The sequence below is a fragment of the Glandiceps talaboti genome, chromosome 16 (genome assembly GCF_964340395.1).
Source record: "Glandiceps talaboti chromosome 16, keGlaTala1.1, whole genome shotgun sequence".
Classification (NCBI taxonomy): Eukaryota; Metazoa; Hemichordata; class Enteropneusta; family Spengelidae; genus Glandiceps; species Glandiceps talaboti.
In genome coordinates, this window is record NC_135564.1 from 14,020,048 (window position 1) to 14,041,273 (window position 21,226).

General features: G+C 36.9%; 1 protein-coding gene across 1 annotated transcript; it reads right to left on the reverse strand.

Moving 5' to 3' along the window:
* Positions 1–776: 776 nt before the first annotated feature.
* LOC144447141 (uncharacterized) lies at positions 777–20,987 on the reverse strand. The gene is made up of 3 exons (XM_078137047.1): positions 20,550–20,987; positions 2,230–2,607; positions 777–794 (listed from the first exon to the last, which is right to left on the reverse strand). The coding sequence occupies exons 1-3, from the start codon at positions 20,985–20,987 to the stop codon at positions 777–779; spliced, it is 834 nt and encodes a 277-aa protein (XP_077993173.1).
* Positions 20,988–21,226: the final 239 nt, after the last annotated feature.

Here is a 21,226-nt window from a genome sequence, read left to right on the forward strand (position 1 = left end):
AGTCGGTTAATCGAACTCAAACAAGTTTCCTCAGGCCAGACGTAAATCCACCAAACGTAAATTTTTAACTGGCCGGGGGCGTTAGTGTGGTTCATTTTGGAAAATACCACGGGGGGGGGGGGCATTTTGGTAAACATTACTTGAAGTGGGGGTGGCTTGCTTTGTAAAACATCAATACAGGCACGAGTACAACAAGATCTATTTGATTCCAGACACTTTTGTTCTATAGTCCTTTCCAACATCTGCTATGGTGGCGCACTACTTCCTGTCTGTGTGTACCTTGGGGGTATACATGGTATAGGTTACACGTTTAATCATTGAGCACTGCTGCTTTCCTTGATGTCTGAACAATATTAAAATTTACACTTCTACAGAATACCACGGGAAAAAGCTCTTAAGAAATAGTACTATGAGGTGATGATACCCCCAATTTCAGCGAGGGAACTGTATTCTAAATTTCCTGTTTGCAGTCTGGAATGGCCTATTCCATGTTGCTTAGTTTATAATAATACCACAAATAAGTACGTGTACCAGAAGTAGCATTATTAGAAAATAGTTTACGTTGTTTCCTGTCATAATATCAAGTTTTCCTGAATTCTGATCAAATATTATACTATCTGCATTTAACGAGTCTCCGGTGTATTAATGTTGTGTACCCTGCGCAATGATATACATGTTTCATTGATTCCAAATTGATGTGTCGAGAAAAAAGGATAAAAAAATATTAAAAGTAAGCATGTTCTAGAATGATAACATTCAGTCTCATTCAACGCATGTTATATTATTGACATTAACTGTAGTAAGACAATACACATGAGTGATGTGTCAAAAATATACATAGGGGTGCGATCAACTTGGAAAAATGGGGTTCCATGGGATCCACTCTGGGCATCGTCGCAAACCACGACCTCTTTTACGGAACCGTCCAAAACTCGCAGTGTCGCGGAAGAAATAACAGCTCTGGTTTGCGAGAATGACTCGGGGTCGATTTGGCTTTTGTCACCGGAGCTGGGGGCAGTTTGAGAACACCCGTATTCAAATCTAAAACACCGACACTCCCACCCAGTTACAAATGACCCCCCCCCCCTTGTAGGTGTATAAATAAAAGTGATTGTAAAATGTCAATTTTTGGTTGAATACAAAACATTACAACAGTACAATGAGAGTCCACTAGAGACTACGTAACTGAATATTACGATGAACTTCGCGTCTCTTGGTAGCCCAGAGAGTTGTCAAAGATCGTCAAACTAACATGAGATAGTAAGAACACGACAACACAAGTTACTTTGCTGGTCGCTTCACAACACTCTACGTGATGTATTCCACTTCATAACTTATATTAATAGATTGCAGTAATTTCCCCACTGGTTCAAGTACAAGTACCACGTCACTAATTTGTGAAGAGTAGTCAAAACTGGACCGTTTTGGGAAATTCAAGTGGTCACATTCAAGTAGATAGATAAAAGATGCTCGTGACGTCAATGCACCCTCATTTCAAGGAGTGTATTATATTTAATTGAACTCCTTTCCTGAACCTGTACCTAATTTGACCTTTAACCCACTCCTTACCAGAAAACTTAACCTTTCTTTCATTGCTAGGCATTGATAGACATATCTGACCTCAAACATTTCATTCCTAGGCACAAAGGGACGCTCTATTTGCATAGATACTTTATCTATGTATTTTGGTAATGTTTTCTTTATTTATGTTAGTCTAGAAGAGCTAAGGGATTCCTTTGCGTATTTTGTGCTGGAAATTGGAATGTACTAAAAACTTCGAAGGGCACGTGAAATCGCTTGCGCAATTCTTCGTGGAATCATACGCAAAGCTTGGAATGGCACAAGAACAGAAATTGTTTGCGCAACTTTTGGCGTTACCGTACTAAAATATTTCGAAGGGCACAGGCGGGAAAGTTTTTTGATGCAGAAAATAAACAATACCCAAGGGTTGGCTGTCATCAGTAACTATCATAGTACATTTGAGTTATACTAAATGATTTCGAAGGGCACACGAAATTGTTCACATAACTTTTGGCGGGAAAGTGGTTGATGCAGAAAGTGTCGACATAAATAAATTTACCCAAGAGTTGGCTGTCATCCGTAATTGTCGTAGTACGTACATTTGAGTTTGCATATACTTTCGAAAGATTCAAGAAATTGTTCACATAACTTCTGGCGGGAAAGTTTTTTATGCAGAAAGTGTCAATTACTCGACATACATAAACTTACCCAAGGGTTAGCTGTCATCCGTAACTGTCGTAGTACATGTGAGTCTGATTTTGGACATACAAGAGCTACATGTCTGTGACGAAGTGTACCGAATATCTTGAGGTGAAATGTCAATTGAGCTGATTCTGGTGAAGCAAAGTCTCCTCCGTACGCAGACAGGTCAAGATTGAGTCGACTTACAGTCTTTTCTGGTGTCGGGATTTGTTTTTGTTCCATACGTTCCAGCTTAGCCACAGCTCCATAAAGTTTACAAGACGACTGAATATATTCGTCGTCAATATTTAATAAGGTGGACCAAGAAGGACTACTGTCGTCGCAAATGATAGTCAAGGTTCGTTGTTTTTGCTTGCATAAATTGTCCAACATGGATTTGGAGAACTGCAACAGAACGGAGAAATGAAGTTAAGTGTAAAGATAAATGCAATAGAAGTGCCCTTCAGACTCAGAATACAGAATCAAAATCTGAGTACATACTTACCACAATAGTATTTTCGAAATGTTTGAATTCATGAATGAGAAAGTGTTTTCATCAAAAAAAAGTGTCTTGGAAACATAAAAAAAAAACATTTTACTTGTACGTTACAACAAGAAGTATGCAAGAGACATCTCGACCTTTCCATTTGACCTTGAGGATGATGGTCAAGGTCAAAAGAAAGCTTAATATTCTATACGGGTCAAGTGACTTGCTCTGAGTCTAATTAAATCCATACTTCCTAATGTACCAGACGATAATGGTATTTCGAAGTGAAAATTGGTAAGCTCATGAATAGAAAATAATATTTTCAAATGGAAATTCATCTGTGTCGGTAAACCATAGTATTGAATTGAACTTTTGTTCCAAACACACACACAGACGTAGACGAAGGCGATATAACCTTCCAGGCACAATAGCACCTATGACCCCGTATTAGGCTCACGTGGCCTTACTGAATAGTGGGTCAATCTGTTTGACAAGACTGAAGTGTACAGTCGAAAATTTCAGGTAAAATTTTCCAAGTTGTGTTGGGAACAATATTCAATACCCTAGAAAATAATATTGTTTAAAATGTAATGACTTGTACAAAAAATATTTTCTGTCGGTCTACAACCATTCTGATCCTCTCAGTCAAGCCAAATCCCCAAACACACAAATGTAATGTGATTAAGTATATCTTTCAACCTATGTCAGATATATTCACGGAAATTGCTTCAAGCCTGAATAGAGCAAGACAGAGAAATGTCTGCCATTACTCTAAAGACGAACTCTTTGAGCATGCTACTCCAGGCTAGGCAGTGTCTGCTAGGGCGTTCTAGTCTCACAACAAGTGAAGCGTTTTGATAAAAATCTATACTTGCTTGGTTGGACAAACATTTCAAACTGCGAAGGTGACGTGCTTTTAGTTCGGTTAAACAGCCTGTAAGCGGCTGTGTTATTTTGATATGCATCAACAATAGTCTAGTTCTCAGGGTTCTGGTGTACAGCCGGACACCTAGTTTTTATCGACAACCTACTAAGTATAAATCCACGTACACGCACTATTCCATATTTAGATATTTTGACTGAAAAGGCCTCCTGCATGTCCTGTGATCACGTATGCGTTGTGATCATATTGGTGCTATACGTTGTCTGTCACGTTCAACTAAAAAGAAATATTGACATACGTTGATTGCTGTTCTGGTCGATTTGTGTCTCATTTGAATATATTCCTAATTCATTCTTCAAACCTTTTGGACTATTTGCCATTTACTAGTATTTATAGTAGTGCACTTCCTGTAAGTTCTAAAACTACATTGCACAATAGAATTCGTTTTCTACTGTCGTCTGAGATGGGTTACTTTTCTCAAAAACTTCACTTATGCATATCATGGAGAACAAATGTTCCATACAAAAAAATAACCCAGCTTCCTGTGGATAGTGGTGTAAGTTACCTATACATAGTCTTGTCTGTGTCAGCGTTAAAATGTCAAGAGTATTAAAAGACACTGGTAAAGGAAAAGCTAAGATTGAAATAATATGAATACATCTGAGTCATCCTTTTTACTTGTCTAGTTTAAAGCCTAACCCATGTTTGCTATAATGGTGTTATCATGCTAACAATGACAATTTCTGGGTATATCCACGTATTATGTATGTATGTATGTATGTATGTATGTATGTATGTATGTATGTATGTATGTATGTATGTATGTATGTATGTATGTGTGTGTGTATGTATGTATGTGTGTGTGTGTGTGTCTGTCTGTCTGTCTGTCTGTCTGTCTGTCTGTCTGTCTGTCTGTCTGTCTGTCTGTCTGTATGTATGTCTGTCTGTCTGTCTGTGTGTATGTATGTATGTATGTATGTATGTATGTATGTATGTATGTATGTATGTATGTATGTATGTATGTGACCACTGTATATCAATCCAGAAGACGACGAGTTGATATTACAGACTGTGATATAACACTGTGATAATAGGACTTGTGTTGTAGTTACAATAATGCAACTAAACGCCGTTTATTCAGTAATTACTTGTACAATTAATTGCAATTATCGTTGATTTGGCGCCATTGTGAAACGCACAAAGCATGTGATACCACTCGGTGGAAATACAATATCTTGCATTATGACACGTTAATGTGAAGTTAATGGAAGAGGGCGATTGCAATTATTATTTGCCGATCAACGTCTGGTTATTTCGTATTAGCTATTTCATCAATGTACAGGTTCGGTAATTATCAACCTAGATATAATTATACCTCCAGTTTGTAGATTCGTTATGCCTATATTCACATCATTGCTTTGTTTGCCCTTTTCCCTTAAACACAGTCACCTAGTTACTAGCCATGTACGATGATTCGAGCTAGCATAGGCTGGGTTTTGTGCTTTCCTTTGTTTACGATTAAATTATATGATAAACTAATATATGTGTTTGTGTGTGCGTGTATGTATGTATGTATGTATGTATGTATGTATGTATGTATGTATGTATGTATGTATGTATGTATGTAGGCAGATGTATATGGATATATTATATTATGCATACATATAATATATTACATATTACACACACACACACACACACACACACACACACACACACACACACACACACACATATATATATATATATATATTATATTATATTATATTATATTATATTATATTATATTATATAACATTTCATACGTATCAGGTGATGCGACAAGCGGTGAACAATAACGACATTACAATGTTTTCCTCGGTAAATGCCACTGGATGGTTGATTGGTGGTGGTATTTAAAAAACGAAATACTATATCTAAATGCTAATTGCATTGTGTTTTCTATACAGCACGTTATAATAACACACCTGAATGATTCCAATGCAGTTTTGAAGTAGGTTCTGCCTGCTCTATTTGCCACGTTATAGCAAAATGAAATTTCAATGGCTATGTTGAAATAATATCACCCAATCAAATCTGACATTTCTCTGTCGTGAATCAAGTGTATTCAGGCTTGTGTGCTATTTTTGTGAGTGTACCTGTCGTTCTTCAATCTCAATACACGTCTTTACTTAAAGACTACACGTATATATACATGTATATTACATGAGTGCACGCAATATACATGAACAACAGGATGTTCAGTAATGTCCAAGTCATTAAAGATGCACTACCTGTAACTGTTTAAACCGGGGTATTTTTTCTTTGATCAGACAACCAGCTATATATACATTCAATGGAGATGGTTAGAATACCGATAATTAGACAATGAATGTGTTAATTCATAGACCCTAGGGGCTATGGTTAATTATAGACCAATTGTGTCCAGAAGTAGTACAGTAACAGGTTGATATCACGATTGGGTTGGAGACGTTTAAGTTGTGGACCCAAATATCAATTTGATTAACTTTATTTTACAATATTGTGTGTACAGCTAGACAAATACATCTACCCACAGGTGATTAAAATGGTATCGACGGTATAAAATATACATATAAGTTTATATATCTGGAAAAAAATAGTTTAAAAAAAAGTTCCAGTAGCTAGTGTATCTTTAAGAAGACAAATACTGTAATGTATACAAATAAACGATAGTTTGTAAATAATGGCCTCACATGTTCAAGATGGTGAAACTTGTACAAAAGATTTATTTTAAAAGAATTTGTAAATTTCTTTGAATGTTTTATCGCTTATTAACCTTATCACAATTAAGTCAAGTGAGTGTTGTTCCTACAACATGTATGTGAATTAAAGAGACGAGGTCATCGCTTGCTCATGCGCAGCGTCTGTATTCATACTGGTGCTGTACACGAGCAATTAAGTTGATTAACTTTTGTTGGTAGACATGAAATTAGATTGAACATTCGTCCTTGTTTCTGCTTATGTAATAACCACTCATAAGCTCAAACTTCGCGAGACAGAGTAGCGAGGTGTAGTTTAGCGAGTGCTTTACATTTAGCGAAAACAACAACGTAGCTTTAAGTCTAACATGAAGTTTAATAGCTGTCGAGTGTGATAAGAACTCTCACGAATAGGGTGAAATAAAATTTGATACCCACAATGGAATCGTTTGCTCTTTTAGGGTATCACAAATATACATCTTAATGAAGAACGATAAGAGGGGCTTCAATACGCTGAATACGACAGAAAATGTCTCACGTTCACATGGCGTGTGTCTGGTTCTACTTTTAAAGTCAATCTCAATCTTGCCCGCATAGATGACATTTGCTGATAAAAAAAGAAGAGTCATAATTTACATTAAAAATATGCAGCTAATACTAAATAGTTTCAAAAATCACAGTTGGTGTTATTTGCCCTTTGCATTATCGTTACCAGACCTCTGTACATGTACGGATTAAATTCGTACTAGTCAGTTACAAGATAGATTGAATCGAAAATGACAGTGGAATGGAAAGCATGGCAATGATTCGTTGTTAGGTTAAAGCATAGACCCTACACCAGGGTCTATGGTTAAAGATGTACGTTGCTCCTGATAGGCTGTCAATAAAATAGAAGACTTTGCATTAATGGGTAATCGGCTTTTTGAACATTCTTTCAGACTTCGATGTCTGACTATATATTTATGTATATATATATATATATATATATATATATATATATATATATATATATATATATATATATATATATGTATGTATGTATGTATGTATGTATGTATGTATATATGTATGTATGTATGTATGTATGTATGTATGTATGTATGTATGTATGTATGTATGTATGTATGTATGTATGTATGTATGTATGTATCTAGAGAGAGAGAGTGTGTGTGTGTGTATGTGGAGACAGACAGACAGACAGACAGACAGACAGACAGACAGTATGTATGTATGTATGTATGTCTGTCTGTCTGTCTGTCTGTCTGTCTGTCTGTCTGTCTGTCTATATGTATATGTCTCTGTCTGTGCTTCTGCGATCGTCACATCCCCTACTGTACTAGTCCACACTTGTATTCAACGTTCAATCACACATCTCTGGGGTCTCATATACACTATTTTCACTCTATGCAACGAGTATAATACAGAATCATACAAAGTGACCGAATTATAAATCATACGAAAATTAGATTCACAGTGGAGGAATAAGTACAAAATTATTTTTGAGGAAAAATATTCAAATATATATTCACTCAAAATTATTTTCTAACCACGTTCATATGTATTCATCTCTTTGTCAAATGCGTAATAGGAAAGCCGGAATGTATATATACGCACGTTCCAATTTCTATGTGTCCGTACCGTAACTGCTGTGCTTCAGCGATGTTATGAAAACATTTCGTGTGGGCACATTTTTGGCGGCAGCGGCGACGACACTTGTTCATGAACAGATCATTTCTAGGCATCCAATACAAAGAAGACAGAGGGAAGAACAGGCGTAGCAGCGAAACATGATGATGATGATTTTTTTTTATTAAATCGACCATCCCACTGACCCATAGTTGCCATAAAAAAGTAATGAGAAACTTTAAAAAAAACATAGGGTCACCCTTTAGGGCAAGGCTATAGATGATATGGGTGCTTAATTCAATGTACTACTGTCTGTACATGACATTGACTCATATAAAATAAAGTGTGAAGAGGAATATTTCTGCGCAGTATTTTACAAGTACAAGTAAACAAGAGAAAAATAACATTCGGGCAACATCCATGAATGATATGATGACCTATTTTCGGGATCCAGAAATTTTTAATGACCTTATTGCGAGGATTGTACAGAAACTACAAAACGCAAAGCAATAAGGGGTATCTATAGTGACTACTAATGCAAACATCGACTTGAATGTTATAGCAGGGGAGATTTGTGTTACAGACTTTATCACTCGGATAAAATGGCGTTTTCGAGATCGATCGACTGAACGGGCCACGGTCTATGTCAGTGTAAATGTTTCCATTATGTGAAATAGACAAAAACCTGGAAGGGGGGGGGGGCTTTTTGAGGGGTATATACGGACGAAATGACATTTATCCATCCTTCCATCTTTCCAGGAACACACAATATATTCACTCAAATTTGTTTAAAATATCAATAATCACACATTTTGCACGTTAACTAGACGATTGTATTTTTCAGTAGTACAGCAACAGGTTGAAATCGTGATTGCATGGGGAACGTTGATGTTGTGGTGCGGACCCAAAATACTATCTATTTGATCGGATTTATTGTATCATATCATTAGTACTGCTACACAAATACATTTACCACAGGTGATTCAATACTGTTCAGGGTGTATGATATCATAAGCAAATCCTTATATGTAAGAAAACAGTTTCAACAATTCTTCAATTGCAATTAACTAGTACATCTTTTATTCAGAAATAAATATGACTACTCTCACCAGCTTTGTATTTTCTAAGAAAAAATACCAGTTGATGAAAATTCGTGACAAACTCAGCTTGTGACGTCACCTATATTTTACGAGTGTTGTGGGTTTTTTTTCCCCGGAGGTTCTGATTCCAACGCTATCACTTGCGCGGTGGTCTTAGAAACTTCGTATCACGCTATCCACTGCACGCATTACATAAACCAATATTATCGATACCAGTAACAGTAATAAAATAATAATGATAACGATGAATGTTGATAATTTATCAAATTCTGGAATATTATCGATAATTCAGCAGATTCTATCCGAGGCTCTGGTACGTCACAAGCGTCTGCGGTAACACTGTGTAATTTATTTAAAAGCTAACATCAAATAGTCAAAACACAATTAAATTTTATCGTCTGCGAGAAAAAAAGCGATAACGCCGATTAGATACACGCTGAAACAAGTAAAGTAGATTTGTTGTGAGACTAACGGCTAGAATGATATGGACCGTAGTCATGACGTCAATTAACCCTATGGTACTCTTAAACCTCACAGATTAGCATATCCTTCGCTTCAATGGACCTCTGATCATCCTTAGGTTAACGAACTGTCTTTCATGCCCTTGTGATTTTTTTCTCTCTCTTTCTTTCGTAGAATATCAGACCAAACCGGAGACGTATACGTATGTATATGATGTATCCTGATTGGTCAGTATTCACAAGGTTACGTTGATTAGATATGAAGATGTACTATTGAGTCTAATTACTTCAATTCAATGAATTCAAATTGTAGGCAGTTTTTTACTTGCGAACTCAGGTGTGACAGGCAATATTCTTTCGTGACTGACTGTAGATCCATGGAAGCTGGAAGCAGAAGCCATCCGTCACGCGTCAATGTATCTGTCAGTGAAAGGTGGAAATCGAAAACCTTCGGAAATTGGGTCTGCTTTCCTTTCACCATTCACTTTGTGTTTTTAAATAGAAGCAACTAGGTATGGGTCAAATTGGAAAGAGGACAATGGTATAGTACCATGATATTAAATAGATGTGAAATTTTACTGGTACATTCATTCTAGACTTTTAAGTAACAAATCTTGAAACCAGACTGTTTGTTTGATATATTAATGTGAGTCAAAACATATATTACCTTATAATAACAGACACGTAATTCGAAAATAACAACGTGCTGGGTATTATCTGTAATCTTGATCATGTTATTGAGTTACTTGTCAGTTTTAGTCAGTTAGTCAGTCAGTCAGTCAGTCAGTCAGACAGACAGACAGACAGACAGACAGACAGACAGACAGACAGACAGACAGACAGACAGACAGACAGACAGACAGACAGACAGACAGACAGACAGACAGACAGACAGACAGACAGACAGACAGACAGACAGACAGACAGACAGACAGACAGTCAGTCAGTCAGTCAGTCAGTCAACCAGTCAGTCAATCAGTCAGTCAACCGTGGACTTACCGACGCAAACATCCATTTTCACAAAGCCTCTATAATAATGTGATAATGTAAAATATTCTATATGATTGCTTTCCCCTCACTGTGTCCAATTATTAACACTTTGAGATTACAGTGTTACATAACACCTGGGCCCTGCTACAGTAATTTAAAAAAAAAAGTAATTGTCGAATCTTAAATTCCCGATCGTTGCTTTATGGGAATAAATAGGAGTGGTAACGATGTGATTTCGTTGTGCCTGTCCAATGCAGGGTTTCACACTGAACCCATCATCCGAAGACATTGGCTCGTGGTTTGTACCACAGGACAAAAGTGCCTGTGTTTTAGCACTATCAAATTGTTCCTTAGACTCTCGCCAATCAATCTCCCAAGTCGGATATGTTCACAAGCTGCGACTTTTTCAGGAGACAGTTCTACAGCCAACCCCACTATAGCTATTACTATGAAGAAGCACAGACAAAAAGGCCTTGTTACGTCGAGTCGAAGACGAGAAGTGACAAAAACCTGTTACCGCTATTGTTTTCCGGTTGAGCGAAGCAAAATATAGGGTGATAATATAACCATACTTGTGCAAACATAATTTGAGAAAAAATAGGAAAATAACGGCAATTCTGAACGTTTTGACGCACATGTCGAGCACTAATGACGTAGACATGCGTTGTCGTGAGTCGTGACGTAGAAAGATCGGGGTATAAATTCCACATCTTCTATTCGAACACGTACAACTTGCGAGTGTCCCTAGTATAAAATTAGGTACATCTGCAAAAGGCCAATCGTATTACAAGCTGTTTTAACATTCCGTGCATGTAATGTACTCGCTAAAGGTGTTTCCAATTGACACAATGGTAGAATCCCACACTGGAATCATATCCAGCTTTTAGACTGGCTGAATTTAACTGAATGGAAATATCTATCAACGAACCGACAGGTTTGCCGATTGATCCCATCGTTAACAATTATTTAGCAGTTGTGTCAATTTCATGCATCATTACACTCGTGTTACAGTTAGCTTTACTGTTGTATATCACGTGATATGCAGCATGTGTGCCCATTCTAACTATGTTTGCAGAAGAAAAAACTACTGCAGGCTTGTAAATAGTGTATTTATTCATTGCAAAATACAAACAACGGGAGATGTAAAATCTACGGAATTGATTAGTGTTTGAATGTGTGTAAACCAACCATATCAAACATGATAAAGGTCGAGTACGGGTCAAGTGATTTCAGTTAAAAACGATGCATTACACTGGAGATGAGCTTCCCTGTGTGTTTTAGCTTTCTCACAACCCCTGCAGCTGTAATCATTTCCAATAGTTCTCCCCACTGTCTAGATCTATACACTTAATCTTCGATAGTTTTCGGTACTTACTGACAATTGAAAGATTTACTGGATGGGGAGGGGGTCTGGAAAATTGTTCAATCATTCCGCTAGCTGAAATATCGGTCTGCTAGTAGTTTGGATTGATGTCCATATGTAAACAATGCGAATAAATAGTCTGGGGCTTTTAATTATTTACCAATAAATAGCATTGTTGTAGTATTCTCATAATTATGGTTTTTAATACTGTGGCAAAATATATCAAAACAATTGTATGTTTCTGCTAACCCGACCAACCCTGCCTCCGACCCTACACCTGTTTTAAAAATTTAAAACAAAAAGTTAAGAAACGTTTTCTTGACCTTCATGTATGTATATTGTCTTTCCCCAGTGATGCCTGTACACTATTTCATCAAACCGGGGTACTCTGACCGACATTTCGTTTGCTTTTAGGCGGAAGAATTATTTTTCAAAAAATAAAACGTAAAAATAGAAAATAAAATAGATTCCCGACCTACCTACCCTATTTTCTGAAGTCATGTTATCGGAAAATCATAATTATTTTTGTTTCGCCTAAGGGGATCATTATTTTGCTCAGAACCAACTTTCTCTATAGCTCAGTCAGACAAGTTTTTTTTGTACCTAAGTTTAAAGCCTAATCGATTCGGGCCTTTAAAAACAAACGCGGTATAAGGATAACACCAGAAACTATGAAAAATGGTGGTTACAATTATTAAGACTTTAAAGGAGACTGCCGCCCCGGGAGATAACGCTATTCTCATAAAATTTGGGTTCTAGGGAGGCATTTTTCACATCACATACATTGTAAATTTCGAGCTGTTGCCAAGAAACACCAAACTCAGTGAATCTCTTTTCTCAACCCCATTTTGCTAATAGTGGTCCATGGTTATCTCGTGGGACTTGGCAGACATACAGACTATTTATCTGAAGGTAATAAGCAGTTATGAATAGGAAAATCAAAATTGCACTGACGTTCCAGCACAGGCAAGTTTTGCCCCGTGATCGAGGGACTGTGGTGTGTGGTAGAAATCAGTATGCTATATCTGTGGTCTGCACTGAAGACTATGTAATGTAGTTTGCTACTCAAGTCAAAAGAGAGAATTTGATCGTCGACTACTTTCCCTATAAAAATACAATTGAATCTTTTCTTAATCAAATAAGAACTTGACTCCTTTTCAAGATTTTCAAGTCAGGTTGCAATTAAAAACTGTGACGTAATTGTGAAATTGAAAACAGTAGGTACGTCCAAAGATCTTGGAGGGTCCTCTGCAAGATCTCGGACGCCTCCAAATATAGAGACAACATGACAACAATAGTCTTATGTAAATTTATGCAAATTACACACGACAACAATAGTCTTATGTAAATGTATGCAAATTATACATTGAGTTTTGTGACCTTTAACGCATCGTATTGTACTTGAAATGACCCCCTGACTGACATTCCATGCTCGTAGAAGTTTTATTGTGTACAACTTCATGAATTTGAAGTAATCCCACTCAGTGCATTGCGACAATAAAGTTGCCCGACAAGTCCATAAAATGTACCTTTTAAAAGAAACTAAATAAATTTGATGTGAAACACCGACAAAGAAAAGTCTATTTGTGTATGTGAACGAACTAGACTAGACATGGTTATATAAATCCTGAACTGTTTTCACAAGATTAAAAAAAATCCCTACGTTTTGGCTTTTAACACGAGCTTTAGTTTACATTCTAAAGTGATGACGTAATTCTAAAGACGACATGTGTTTGTGAAATGAACAACTTGTCTGTTTCAAGGTACGTGATAACAAACAAGGAATTAAGGTCAAATGACTCAGTGTACACATAACTTGATGTATTGTCGCCAAAAGAAAACAACGAGTGGATTGATATACACGCAAAGAGTATGTCTATGCAGGTCTGTCTGTCGCTGAAAGGAAAACAAATCTCGGTTTGCATAACACTTGATTAAGCGTGTTTATTATTGACGAGATATATAACTTGGTTTCTAAAGCCCAAATATTTCTGATAATTCGCAGGGTTAGTGTTACCATGGAAATAAGAGCTACTTCCATGGTGCTGATGTATGATTGTCTCATGTACTTCTTCTTGATGTTGTCAATTTGATGTACTTTGTATTACGTATTTTACGTCAAGTGTCACTCTTCAGAAAATATGTCTCAAATAGCAAACACCTGATGTAGTTCACACCATATACATCATATCTGTCCGACAAAGAGTCATAAACCACAATTTTCACAAGGAAGAGTGGTTTTTCATTCTCACTTAAAAATGAAAGGTACTGGGAGAGGAGTTGGTGTTCCAACGTCGTCGTGTAAAATACAGGTCTTTTCGAATTAAAACAGACAATACAATCGAAATCACGTGATCTGAAACCGAGCGTCATCTGGCTAGACACGAATTTTATTTTACATTGTATTGTCTGGCTCAACAAAAATGTTGTTACATTTTATTCTCTGAAAGGACAAAAACTGATTCAGAAGTGAAATTGTTACATTTTAATCCATTTACATGCCTCACATGAAACAGTGCACAGTGTTACATTTGTATATGGTGATTTTGAAACAATCTGCTGAGATAATGGAGTCCGTGCAGAAAATGTAGCCATGATGGTAAGATTTTTGTCATTCCAGACGATAAAATGTAACAATGTTAGAAACATTTTGTCACACCAGACGATAAAATGTAGCAGAGATAATTAAGAGTTTTGTGGATTCAGACGACAAAGTGTAGTAATGTTAGTTAGATATTGCTGTGCCGGGCGGCGTTTTCCCTGTTTCAAGTCAACTAGCTTACATTGTACAAAACTAAGAATTTGTCTTGTAGAACAGGGGTATGTATCTAGCTGGTGTAAGATTTGTTATGAGTTCCAGATATAGCTAAAATGATCTAGGTTTGGTGTTTCACTCATCGGACATTATGTTTTTGACACAGAGATAGATATATTTCAACTCTAGACTATTGAACAATAACAGAGACACAACAAACATAGCAGGATCCTTTGTCCAATCACATTGAAAACTGATACTAGTAAACATTAATATATTGTTATTCTTTCACAGTGCAGTAAAAACAGGCTTGTAATGAAAACATTACACATGGACTTGATGATTTTAATGGCTGCAATTGTTTATTTTCTAACTGATAATCAACATTTCAACTTGCCTACTTCTACATCCCTACTGTGTATGTCACCTATGTAATCGTTTCTTTTGCATTAGAAGTTGTCTGAGGGTGTGTAATAAATGTCATGTTGTATGAATGAAACACCAAGCCTACATCATTTTAGCTGTAAGTGAAATGTAGACCGTGTTTTATGGGTTTAGAAATGGCAGTTCTACTCTTCGTACTTGGATTTCGTTTTCGATTAATACATTTTAACGATGAGAACAGAACCACTGCCCCCGTATCATCACCTTTAGATTATAACACTGCGACACATCACTGTCAGTGCACAGCTTTCACTGCACAAATATTTGTACGTTAGCTTGATAAGGAACAGCAGTGGTAGAAAGGTGAGGAGCACGCTTTCCACAGGCCATACATTTAAACTGATATTCCGCAGAGTTAGTGTCTCCATGGAGTCTCATCCATTTCCATGGTGATGGTAGTGTACATGATGATATGGACTTCGACATGTCGTCAGTTCGGTGAACAGTGTTGTGCGCATGTGTCGTATGTCGTATGTCAAGGTATAGTTTATATATTTACGGATGCCCCGAATATTCAACATTCAAAAGAGTATATTTGTTGAAATTATCAACATTCTGTTACTTCTTAATGGAAATTCTACACCCATTAGGAATGTCAACGTGTAGGAAAGATGCAAATATTTGTATTAGGATTGACAGTTTGGGTGTAATTTGATTACCGTGGTATGAGACTTGCTGACTAAAAACAACTCAACTATTTCAACATCATCAGTACGTTCATAAACTGGAATTCGAATTAAATAGTGCATTCTGTCATTCATATGTTAAAAGTGAACGTGTACAACATGATCTATACTTTCTTGGTTTTATTTTTACAGTTTACCTTTAATAGTGTATTTATTTTCAATGAATGTTTATTTTCTACATCACGATCGGTGGGTCAAAAGTTCTTTTTTTTACGAGATATCAACCATTATTGTCCTTGGAAGCCTATTTTAATATCTCACGACTTTTCATCTCAACGTTTGTCTCGTCAGGATTGATTTGAATTGTATGTGTCGAGAGACATGAAAAAGGGCGGCTATTGTACCGCCAGAAGCAATTACAATGACGTCACCGGCGGATTTGATATAGCGGCACAGAGTTACGATTACGCAACATCAAAATTGATGACGTAACACTAAGAATTATGATGACGTAACAGAATTAATTATAACGTCACAGATTCACGATGACGACCCATCGTGGGACGCAATTTAATTGTTTTGAGGTATAAATTTGTGATAACAAATTTCGAGTCGTAAATTCGTGAGGTGTAACATCATCGTTCTGTCTACTTAGTCTAAATAAAAAATCAGTGTTTTTTTAAAAATGATACCTTAACTATTTCAGGAATCGGAAACATGTTTGATTAATACTCGTTGTGTTATCTGTAAATAATTGCGATGATGGAAACATTCTTCGACTCGACAAAACATACCACAGACAAGTGATACATTTGATAACTGGATGCTGCTTTGTAAAAAGAATAAAATGTCATGGTAGGTACCCCAAACACACAATGACTCTTTTAGTGGACGAGAAGTATTACAAGTTGGACGTCTATTAGGCCAAAAAAAGAGAATTTTTCTGTCACTTAAAACCCTCGCGTCGGTCTTTTTTTTTCGTGTTTGTCCGATATGGGCGAAACACATAAATAACCCTCCCTCCTTCAGTGAAGACAACTACAGAGCCAATCGTGAACAAGCAAATAACATCTGCCCCACATACACACTTGCTCTAGAGTACTAAATAAAAAAAGAACAGTAACTGCCAGAAATAGTAGATTGAGTGACAGGTTTGTTGAGAATAAAAAAAAATCGTGCCGTCGTACCACTGTAGACGGAATGTCCTGACCAGACACAATTCCTTTTTGGATCGTACGACTTGTCTATGTCGATATTTGATAAATAAAAAACTTGTGTATTTGCATGTATTGTATCAATAGCTTACCGTGTCTGATCATATAGTGCAATAATTCCGAGTTTTCAATGTGCCTCCTTTATTAAGCATTAACTTGATAGATAGGCCGTCAGACCCCGGGGCGAGATCTTCTGGAATAATATACTGCGAGATATAAGACGCCATCATTTTACGTAACTATCATATTGAAAATGCAAGTGTCTCGGTGCCTGCGGTCAGAAATCTCGTTTTAATGGATGTAAGTGTAACCAGTGTGTAAATGACATGGGGAAAGATTGACTGAGTTGGCTTGTGAAGTCATGCGAAAAAGTGTCGTGGTAATGACATGGTAGCGATTCTGTGACTAGAAATGGTGCTGTTTGTTTATTCTAGCATATCCTATAGGATAATCCTTCAAGCTATCGTGATTAAACAGAATTAGGGGCTTAGAAATCGAAATAGAGCATCGTTATTGTCGCCGTCTTTGTTGCTGCCACCATCACAACTGACACTAGCTAGACATCTTCATGAACACCACCACCAACACCACCACCACCAGTACTGTTACCATCAGCACCATCAGCATCATCACCACCACCACCACCACCACCACCACCACCACCACCACCACCAACACCAACACCACCACCACCAGTACTGTCACCATCAGCACCATCAGCACCACCACCACCACCAACACCACCAACACCACCACCAACACCACCACCACCAGTACCTACACCACCACCACCACCACCACCACCAGTACCAGCACCTGCACCAGCACCACCAGCACCGCCCCACCACCAGTACACCAGTTTTCAGTCGATGTCCACTTTACCATGCATACATTACACACAACTCTCTTCAACCAAACGATTAATTTTAAATCCGGAATATCGTATCATAGTGTCTGCTGTCATAAATGATTTATGTCGCAGTTTAAAAAAGTAAACTCAGCTGACTGCTATAAAATAGCAGCTGTAAATGTAAATGCGAAATCTATACTGTGAAATATACGAGCAAATACAACTGTACGTTTCACATCTACTATAACCGGTTGACTAGACAATGTTCATTTCACTATTAAATGTCGTCAATTTCCACGTGGTTTACCCGCGTAACTGTCAAGTTCATTTTTTTCGTAAATTTCATCTTTTCCAACCATTTTTAAAATTTGTTTTAGTAAATTTAATCTTTACTAACAATTCTTAACCATTTTTATAGCAAATTTCATATTTTCAAACCATTTTAAAATTTTTTTTTAGTAAATTTCATATTTTCGAACCATTTTTTTTATTTTTTAGTAAATTTCATATTTTCAAACCAATTTTTTTTTACATTAAATTCAATATAAGGACTATTTCTAAGAATCTCTAAAAGTAAGTCCCAGTCGATATTTAAAAAAAAAACAGAACAAGAATTTGTTGAAAATAAATGGCGGGTAATTATTTATGAGATAATGTTCGTGGGCGCTTGGATAGTCTGGATGCCATTGCAACGTAGTGTGGTCTCCAACTAAATTGTAATGATACCGTATAGGAACTAGACTACCGCTTGAACAATCGCGATTTTCTGATTTCAGTTTCACTGATGTCATATAGTATCCAAATCTAAATTTAGAATTGTGACGTCACAACAATCGAATGACAACTCATATTTTGAAAGATGCTGATTTTGATATTAAAGTTATTAATAAAGATATCATACTGACACGCACCATAAACATTCCGGCGCGGCAAACGGAACGTTCGGCTAGCTGCCGGCATTAGCGTAGACGCCACGTGCTTGATCCTCGTTATATACCTTTTCCCAATGTAAATGCGAGCGCAATCAGTTATTCGCTAGTAATACAGGACATACAGTCCACCACCTAAGCCACTGAATTGCACCTGGGCAGTCGAGACTGGTTGCCATGGTTACGATATACTTCGGATCAGAATTTCTCATTACTGAATGTCAAAAGATCAGAAAAGTAGTATTTGAAAAAATAGTGTTTTTTGTCAATCACTGTGTGTAGCTTAGATAGCTAATAAAATGATAAATCTTACTTTTGAAGTGGAACTTCACTGACGACTTAGATAATATTGCCAATAAAACGAAGAACAGTCATGACCCCCCTGTCTGTTAATGAATTCCTCTACGTGTCTGTAAATCTCTTGTCAATTTACGTCTTTGCCCAGGGGAAAGGTTAAAATGCAAGGTAAGCTGTATTCATATCGCTAACGAGACCATTTGAATGACGGGGAAGACTAATTCGTCTGCTTTTATGAAGAAATCACATTATTTTTTGGACTTCGTTTTCACCAGATAAATGCTTGGGTGTCATGAGCTTCAATCGCTTGTGCTGAGAATCACTCGTTTGACGAAACGCGTGATTTTAAGTGACGCAATCTGATGTAGTTAAAGATTTGCTGCTGTGATTTTCACAGTCTTCACCTACAACTCATTTTCTTCAACGTGATGACGTACTCACAATATATATATATATATATATATATATATATATATATATATATATATATATATATATATATATATATATATATATATATATATATATATATATAACAGGATATATTACAATTTCCTCGACGATCATGTTTAGACGGAAATGTTCACTGTACTACATTTGTGGTAGTAATATACTAAATCTTCAATTTCTTGTCGGCAAAGAAAACAATAAAAATAATGTTACAACAGAAAACAGCTAACTTGAAACAGAAAGTGGTTTGGTCTGGAAAAAAATCTCATACTGCTATATCCAATCATCTGGCTCATCAAACATTTTACGAACATTGCTGCATTTTATCGTCTCGTTTGACAAAAAAAAAGTACAGTTGTAACATTTTAACAGTGTGGAACACTTAGGGGGAGCTCATGCAAACATAATTTCATAGCAACCTTCATAGGATTTTTGTGGAGCCAAGCGACAAATTGTGGCAGTGTTAATAGCAATATTTTTTGTTGAGCCAGACAAAACAATGTAGCAATGTCTGTAGGATCACCACCCCATGGTGGCACTGTTAGAAAGATATCGATCTGACCAGACAATAGTCTACAGCGATATCTGTAACAGTTTTGTCAAGCCAGACGATAAAATGTAGCAATGTTGTGTTTGATACTAAAATATTTGTATAGAAGGCAGCATTCCATTTCATGTGAACCGGCTTCTATTGTTGAAAATAAAACAGCTTGGATTCACCCAAATAAATTGCTCTGTGCTACATTCAATGACTCAATGCGTCACCATATTAATGGATATGATCACTTTTGAGTAAAAATCACTCATTCTTCGGCAATTTGAAAGTAGTTGACTCGTGCTTACTCAATGGTTTGTTATTACGGGTGGAAATGTCACAAAATCAATAATTGTATAAACCTTCCCTCATGTTTTCAACTCGATCACTTCAAAGAGAGCTGAATCAAAGGAAATCTATGGAGATTTCACGTAATTACCGTGGGTGTCTCCCATTCAGATCTAACGCACAGCATTTATATTGTATAGCGGCCCAGGTAATTGGTTTCTCCAATCACGCACTATATAATAACACGAGATCGCCGGCAAATATTTCACCTACACCGTCCACATGAATCACTGTGTCGTGTACACAATACAAGTCTTACATATACGTACCTTGGTTGAGAGTTTGACTTCGATTTTATCTTGGTGTCGCTCAATGAGTCCAAGCAAATATTCTTGCAGTACGCCCAGTGGTGTGCAAAACCTTTCCCCCTGCCAACAACCTTCGATGTTATCGAAGTCGACATTAAATGTTTTAAGAAATTGCACAGAACGAGTATCGAGGGCGACTTGTTGTGATTGTCCGATCAGGAAATTACGACTTTTTTGTTCCACTAAAATAATTCGCGATGTTTTCTTGGAGTAGGCTGCGATGAGTACCGCGGTGAGTCCGATGGGGTCTGAACCTAATACCAAAACGGTTACCTTTGCTCGCCATTTCCGTATCGTGTTGTAACAACATCGACATGCCGTGAAAATCACCACGACTATAATAGTGGAGAAGGTTAATTGGTAACAAATTGTGTTACTGAGTATGAGAAACGGAGACATTGACGGACATGTAGTGGATGGGTTTACCATTGCAAAGCGCTACATACGTGCGTTTTTTCAAAGTGCTCGGCTCATTGCTTGTCAGTCATCTGATCGGAGTGCGAAATCCATAAAATCTACCAAACTCTCGTTAGACGTTCACCACAGTAGCATATTGTCACCTGTTAAGCGTTCCTCTATTACCACCACAGAGATCAGGCAATAGTACGTACGGCCTGTGACGAAACAACGATAGCAAT

Bases quoted from the DNA above. Each gene is read 5' to 3' on its own strand.
- LOC144447141 (XM_078137047.1), bottom strand. From the start codon at position 20,987: ATGTCTCCGTTTCTCATACTCAGTAACACAATTTGTTACCAATTAACC. The intron at 2,608-20,549 runs GTACGTATATGT...GTTCTGTTGCAG, and splicing joins AAGTCAAACTCTCAACCAAG to TTCTCCAAATCCATGTTGGA.